Source organism: Aquila chrysaetos, chromosome 3, assembly GCF_900496995.4.
Source record: "Aquila chrysaetos chrysaetos chromosome 3, bAquChr1.4, whole genome shotgun sequence".
Classification (NCBI taxonomy): Eukaryota; Metazoa; Chordata; class Aves; order Accipitriformes; family Accipitridae; genus Aquila; species Aquila chrysaetos.
The window spans coordinates 59,285,234-59,292,979 of NC_044006.1; the positions used below are offsets into that span (position 1 = coordinate 59,285,234).

A 7,746-nucleotide genomic window follows, 5' to 3' on the forward strand; every position below is an offset into this window, starting at 1 on the left:
CCCGGCCGGCCCCCAGAACACCCAGCGCCGCCGTCCCCTCTTTGAAGCTTCCCCAACGCTTCCCGTCACCAAACCATCTCACGGCCGGTGCCCAGCCCAGCGTAGCCGAAGTTCCGTGCCGGCAGCCCGACACGGCAGAGAGCAGCCATTTCTCCCCGAAACGCTCCTCAGACGGAGGCACCTGTTTCCGCCAGCCTCCCCGCGCCTCCCCGCCACGGCCTCGGCTACGGAGCGCGGCTTCCCCGGCACCGGCTCCCAGGCGGCGGGGCTGAAGCAGACCCGGGGAGCCGGCCCCACACGAGAGAGCCCAGCCCGGGGCCCCCACAGACTGCCCGCCCGCTCCCCGCCAGGCCCGGCGCCGCTGAGGGGCGAAACGCCCCGGCCCTCCCCGCGTCCCCTTCCGCCAGGGGGCGGGGCGGGGCGGTGCTCGCTGAGGTCACGCATCTCGGCTCGGCTCGGCTCGGCCCCGCCCCCCGGCCCCGGCCCCGCCCCCTCCCCACCCCCTCCTCGCCCCCCCCCGCCCCCCCCCCCGCATTCCAACGTGCCTCAGCCCTGAGGTAAACACGGGCGCGGCCCCGCCCCCGGGCCCGGCCTCCAGCAGCTTCCAGAAGGGCCGGAGCGCGGCGGGCGCGCGCGCCCGCGGAGGGGCCGGGCCGGGCCGGGCGGCGGCGGGGCCGCGCGGCGCTGGTGGCGCAGTCGGAATTGCCGCCGCCGCCGCGGGGCCCAGCCGGCAGCGGGGCGCGCAGGGGCGGGGCGGCGGCGGGGGGGTGATGCCCTTGTTTATTTTTACCCGGGCGGCTCATCCTCCCCGGCAGCCCCGGCGCGGCCCCCGCCGCCGCTCCCCGCCCCGGCTCCGACGGCGCCGCCTATAAAGCGCCGCCCGCGGGGAGCCGAGGATGCAGCTCTACAGCTCCGTGATCACCCACTACCCGGCGGGCGGGACGGCCGCCGCAGCCGCCGCCTCAGCGGCCTCGCCGAGCGCAGCCGGCGTCTTTAAGGTCTCCCTGTCGCCGGGACCCCCCGCCGCGGAGGCACCGAGCGCCGCCGACGCCGCGGGCCCGAGCCCGGCCGCCGAGAGCCCCGCCAAGGACGCCTTCGCTCCCGGCGGGGGAAGCAGCAGCAGCAGCGCCGCCGCCATGCCCGCCTTCTCCTCCTGCCTGGAGGTGATGCCGAGCGGCCCCGCGGCGGGCCCCGGCGGCCGGCCGGCGGGCGGCCCGCAGTACAGCTCCTGCGCGCAGGTCACCGTCAGCCGCCGGCGGCCGCTGGAGCGGATCGTGCCCATCCGCATCGTGCAGCGAGCCGAGGCCCCCGGCGAGCTGGTGCCGGCCTCGCCGCGCAGCCGCGCCTGGCTGGAGGGCATCCTGGAGAGCATGCGGCAGGCCGGGGGGGACGGCGAGGCCGCCGCCCTGCCGCCGCCCGCCGAGGAGCCCAGCAACCGCAGCCTCCGCCTCAGCGAGCACTGCCAGGCGCTGCAGGCGGCGGCCGCCGGCGCCCAGCCCGGGCTGCTCCCCGGCCGTCGCCCCGCCGCGGAGAGGAGCAGCGGCGGCCAGGCGCAGCCCGCCGGCGGCCCCTCGCCCGCGGAGGGGCGGGAGGAGCAGGAGGAGGAGGACGACGGAGCGGGCCCCGACGCGCGCAGGGGGCCCGGCGGCAGGCCGGAGCGCAGCGAGAAGCTGGCGCTGTACCTGGCCGAGGTGGAGAAGCAGGACAAGTACCTGCGGCAGAAGGGCCGGTACCGCTTCCACATCATCCCCGACGGGAACTGCCTCTACCGCGCCGTCTGCAAGGCGGTCTACGGCGACCAGCGGCTGCACAGCGAGCTCCGCGAGCAGACCGTGCACTACATCGCCGACCACCTGGACCACTTCAACCCCATCATCGAGGGCGACGTGGGAGAGTTCCTCATTGGCGCCGCCCAGGACGGGGCCTGGGCCGGCTACCCGGAGCTGCTGGCCATGGGGCAAATGCTGAACGTGAACATCCACCTCACCACGGGCGGGCGGCCCGAGAGCCCCACCGTTTCCACCATGGTTCACTACCTGGGGCCCGAGGACCCGACACGGCCCAGTATCTGGCTGAGCTGGCTTAGCAACGGGCACTACGACGCTGTGCTGGACCGCCTGTGCCCCAACCCGGAGTACGAGGCGTGGTGCAGACAGACTCAGGTACAGCGCAGACGGGATGAGGAGCTGGCCAAGTCCATGGCAGTGTCCTTGTCCAAGATGTATATTGAGCAGAATGCCTGCTCTTGAGACCTCCGGGGCCTCAGGCTGGGAGCTTTGCTGCAGGGACTGAGACAGACAGAAGGCGTGCTGGCTGTGATGGTGATGCCTTAATCCTTAATGAAGCAGCGGCACCCCAGACTGAGAAGGACCGTAGATTGTGGGGGATAAATACAAACGTGTTTGTAATATTCTGTTGTAAAAACTTAGCCTCGGATTATTTGCAAGCAGATTCTCCGTGTATGTTTGTGTCACCCCTCCCCACTCTCTCTCTCTATTTTCTATAAGAATGTATTTTTTGCACAATATTTTTAAACTGTTACCTCCATCTTCTACATCTTGCATTAGTATCTGGCTTTCAGCTGTACAGCCAAAAACGTTTGTAAACAGTTTTTGTAAATAAGGCTTATGATGTAACAGCTGTTTTTTGCTGTGTTTTTTACCCATAAACCTTATATTTTTACCAAATGAAGTTGATGTCAAACTGACCCTCCCTAATTGATGAAAGCACCGTGGGTATTTTCTTGCAAAACTAAAACAATGGGTTTTGTAAAAGTGCAGCAAAGTATGAACAGACTGCTTTTCAGAACAGTTGCTTTCTCTGCCTGGAGCACAGAACAGGTCCTTTGAGCCAGTTGGAATGCAGCTACACATGAACAGTACAGGGAGCAATTGACTCTTCTGTATTTAATTACTGTTTTGAGTAAACTGGCCTCTTGTTGCTGGGTTGGCTCGCCCTCTGCTCCATTTATATTATTTATCTGTAATAACAGAACATTAACTTGCAATAGAATGTTGTGACTAGATAATAGTCTCCTGCTTTGGTAATAATTGCCTTGGCTGCACCTCGGTGTTTGTGTTCTTGTTTCTGGGGTTATGGTGTCTTTTGTATAAGCCCTGCTTCTTTTTTGGCACTGGTGTTGCACCAACAAATCATTATCTGATCACAACATTTTATTCACTTGACGCTATTTTCTAACCAAGAAATCAGGAATGGTATTCTACATTATGGTTTAAAAAAAAAAAAAAGTATTTAAATTGAGGTTTGTATGGTTTGCTGGGTCAAACATTTAAATGTTTCCAGTCTGAATTCTGTCTCTTCTACTTTCTGATTAACTTGTTAGATATATTTATTAAGTAATGCAGTTTGTACTTTTTTTATTTTGTAATATATTGTGATTTTGGAATTTATACTGTATTTGTATAATAGGAATATTCACAGCTAAAATGGAATGAATAAAGAATATAATTTTACTTCTGCTCTTCCGCCCTTTGAATTCCTGGTGTGGTGAAGAACTGCAGGTGCATTCCCAAGACCCTTTATTTAGCTTCTCTGCCTTAGATTCCTCAATTAAGAGGTGGGAAGAAGGGGCATGGTACTTTACAAGTGTGAGCCACTGATAATTTTGGTGTCTGAATATGAGAAAGGCAAGCATTTAAAGACAGTTGAATATCTGTAATTCTTTTGTAACTGTGAGAGATCCTAGCATATCTCTTTGCCAATGAGAAACACTTTTGTATATTAATATGCCTTAGAAGAGGGGTTCTCGAGCGTAGTACCCGGGCTGGTAATGCCAGTGGTTGTGATGAACCAGCTCTCTGCTGGGCCGTGCACACTTGGGTTTGGACTTTGGTAATTGGGAATCTCCATTCTGCAGCCAGTCCCAAACTCATTTTAGATAGGCCCTGTCACCAGTGATACCTTGGCAACCTGCTTGTTACTTGAACAGAAGTGACGTCATAAGGAAATACAGCTTTTTGCTACCCTTACAACATGGAAATGCCTCGCAAGTTGTTGAACAGTACTCTGTGTGCGTGTGCATGCATGCATGGATTTACAAATCTACCCCTGATCTCTAAAAATACTAGAAGGCCATCCTTAAATGACGGAAGGGTACCGGGTTAAAATTAGAATTAAAAATGAACTAAATAGCTGAAGTGCAGCAGTCTTAATTGAGCACACTTGTGATAAAGAGCTGCAGGTTTGATTGTGTGTATATTTGGTACTGTTTCACAAGATGCAAAGAGTAGATTTAAATAAATTTAATATGTTATTTCTGAAATACTGGTAAATGCAGACTATGTTTTTCCCCATTTTCTTCACACACAATCATGCTTTTTCTTTAAAGGTTAAATAATGGTGGAAAAAACCAGTCTTGCTAGTCCACTATTGCTTAGCTTTACTGAATCTCTCGAAAGCTGAGTTCTGAGGTAAGAGCAAGGCAAAGATGCAGACATGGATGTGTTCATGAGGAACAGAGAGAGCTGATGAGAAAAATGGCTACTTGGGTGGCTGTAAGCACAAAAATCCAGCATCACTAAGTATCAGTTATGTGCTTGACTGATTAAAAACTTGTATCCCAGACTGCTTAGGTTTTGGGTTGGATATGATGAATTCATTTGAAGTTGTCAATATTCCAAACTTTAAAAAAAACTGTTTCTTTTAGGTCTTCTGAAATTGCCATTTTCAGCTATATCATGAATTGTGATTACAAATTTTGTTTGTGTTTTGTGGCACAAACCTTAGAAACACTCGCAGAGTAAGGTAAGCGAAGAAGGATTGATATTGCATAGTGTTCACTCTCCGAGGTATAACTTATATTAAAATATCAACAAAAAAGTAGTGTTAAAAAATAATAGCGCCGAACCCTGGGATAAGTTCCCGCAGGGTTCCTTAGCAATTTTGATGCTACTGCATGAGTCACAGGGACATGCAGATAACTTTAAGGAATTTGAAAAAACTAGGTTACCTGTTGAACTAGTTTGCAAAGACATGGAGGATGTATCACTGCAGGATGTAACAAGGCACTTGTTTTTGCAGCTTGCATTACATACTGTATCTGCTCTAGAAGGAAACGACAAAAATGGCATGTCAGACGTTTCAGGCACGTGGAAAGTGAAAACTTTTTTGTAGCTCTGGTGTTTAAAGTTCAGCTGAGACACTTGGGTTCAGATGCAAGCTAGTGGTGTCTTGCTTGAGTAGCAGCAGTAGAGGCAGTTTTGTGGAGTAGGTGTATAGAGGTAGTGATCCTAATATGGACAAAGCGTTACAAAACTGCTTGTAACATTGTCGCTTGCCCCCAGCAAAAGCACAAGTAGATGCAAGTTTTCAAGTTTTCCCTCACTGTCCCCTGTTCAACAATTCCAGTGACGAAGGAAAGGACAGATGTTGTCCTTGCTCATAATTTCAGTACCCGATTATTTTAACCTTGGCTAATCACTTGCGTAACCCAGCTAATCCTTAGACCTGTCTGAGGACGTTGGTGAACAGACTCCTTGTTATTGACGATAGGTGAGAAGGAGAGCTTGATTTTCAATACTCAGTTGTATGGTCCTTTAAGCCAGGTAGAAAAAGCTTGAATTCTAAACTGAGCAAATGTGAATTGGAGTCTGTGGGAGCATAAACTTTGCGGTGCCATCTTTGCTTGTATTTTATAATACAATTGTGAATTAGTTGACTTGTTGGATGTTTCATTTCAGGAGTTTCTTAGGTTGCCAAGACTATGGCATTCTGTCACTCAACATGCAATGGATATGTTAGAATTTTTCTGTGTGTTGAACAGGCTCTGTTACACAAAGCGAGGTTTGCAAGAACTGAATTGGTTTGTATGTACAATGAATGCATCCTAAAATAAGGGTGGTGGGAAAGGGAAGATTTGTGTTAGTGTCATTGTTCTTCATCTCAGTCAATGGTTTTCTTTTTGGAAAGTTCAGTGGATGACACTTCATGCTTAGTAACTTGCTTGGGATGCATAAAAGTATAAAAGTTGCCTAATGCCAGCTACTGGGTTTATCTGTCCTGTTGTACTTGGCTGGTACATTACATGTGTACAAGGTAAATCTGCTACATTAATGTCACTTGTAATAAAGGTGTATTTCAGTACTCCTTCTACATGTACAAAACCGCGTGCATCCAAATATTTCTTCTCTCTGCTTTTGCTTTTATTATGTCAGAATTAGTTGCTAGGATTTTTGAGATGAGATTCTAATTTTGGTTTAGTGGTTTGTCAGTGTGCACATACATGGCTTCTGAATCTAAGCAGAAAATGATGATGGGTATCTCACAACAGGGACAAGTACCTGGCATTAACCATTTTTTGCTTATTTTTTGTTTATACTCTTTCATACATATTTAACAGTTTATTGATATGCATTGATAAGTGTTCCTAGGATGTTGGTGCAAAATGAAAAAAACCTCAGCTTTGGTGTTAAAAAGATTGTCCCATTTCTGAATGGCATGGTTATATGAAAGTATGCAGCGTGCAGAAAGGTTGTGAGTAACTGTTTGAAAGGACATCAGCTCTGCCAAATGCAATTCTGTAGTCACAGGGGCTTTTTTAAAGAAACATAAAAAATTAAACCTTGAACTTTTTAGTAATATACATGTGCATTTTAGTTGAAAAAAAGTGGCTTTCATGTTTCCTGTTCAGTTTTAATTTATAATCTGTCTTTTTAAAAAGCAAGTTTATAGTATTAATGGATAGACAGATATAGCAATGCAGTAATATATTGTACTTCAGTAATTTTTTCCCAGAGTTAGTATTTAAAATATTTTTTTATACAAGGAAACCCATTCATGGTATTCAGACTGTGAACTAATAGAAATAAAACACTAGCAAGTTCCAGGTTTCTGTTGCACGAGTGGTTACTATTCTGTCTCCTCATATATTTATCCTAATTACTGAATAAGATCAGGCTTCTCTGGAGAAAATGTGAGCATGCAATTGTAGTAGCATGATGCATGTACACACATAGAACTAATCTTTCCTGTGTGATCTGAAATTTGGCATTTCCTGCATTTTTAGCGCGTATTTTTAAACCATCATGCTTCTAATGCGTATTTTATTCCCTACAGTTTTTACTGGAACTTGTAGAAAATAAACTGTTGTGTCCTTCCTACAAGGCACGTTTAATAGCGTTTGAACCTTCAGCACTGTAGCACAGTTAAGCAGTGTAAAGAATGGCATCTGCAGTGAAGAAGACTGTTGAAGGAGGGGAGGGTAGCTGGGCGAAAGCTGGAGCCAGGAGAAGGTTGCGAAGGATCCCGGGTTGTCTTGTATCCTTTCGTCTCCCGTGTTCACCCACATCCCAAGCACGGGGAGATCCCGACTCGCTGTGATGGGCAGCGGGCCTGTGCCACTGGTCTGGTGACAGTGTGCATCAGGCTCACTGGTTTTGCTTGTTGGTGTTTAGCTATGAAGTTCTTATCCTGCCAGGCTTTTGGGGAGCTGCAAATGAAAGAAGGGATGCAACACTCTATCTTAGAAAAAACTGAACAGAATTTCACAAAGACGTGGCATTTTTCTTGCCTGTGAACATTTTTTGCTAAATATCAATGAATTAAAGCATGGTTGAATATCCAAACAGTTTGCAAGGACCAACATAATTTAAAAAAATCACATAAAGCACGTTGGCAGCTTTTTGAGACTCCAATAATGCTTGAAATACCTTTTTTTACATTAATCCGTAATTTCATTAGACCATATTATTTTCACAGGTACAAGGATCCAGCATTTTACCTGCACAA

At 49.2% G+C, this 7,746-nt stretch overlaps 1 protein-coding gene across 1 annotated transcript; it reads left to right on the forward strand.

The window, feature by feature from the left end:
• Nucleotides 1-663: 663 nt before the first annotated feature.
• OTUD1 (OTU deubiquitinase 1) lies at nucleotides 664-3,473 on the forward strand. The gene has a single exon (XM_030007748.2). It carries the CDS (start codon nucleotides 897-899, stop codon nucleotides 2,247-2,249), a length of 1,353 nt encoding a protein of 450 aa, XP_029863608.1. The 5' UTR covers nucleotides 664-896; the 3' UTR covers nucleotides 2,250-3,473.
• The last annotated feature ends 4,273 nt before the right edge of the window (nucleotides 3,474-7,746 follow it).

Coding starts and splice junctions, on each gene's coding strand:
- OTUD1 (XM_030007748.2), top strand. CDS start 897: ATGCAGCTCTACAGCTCCGTGATCACCCACTACCCGGCGGGCGGGACG.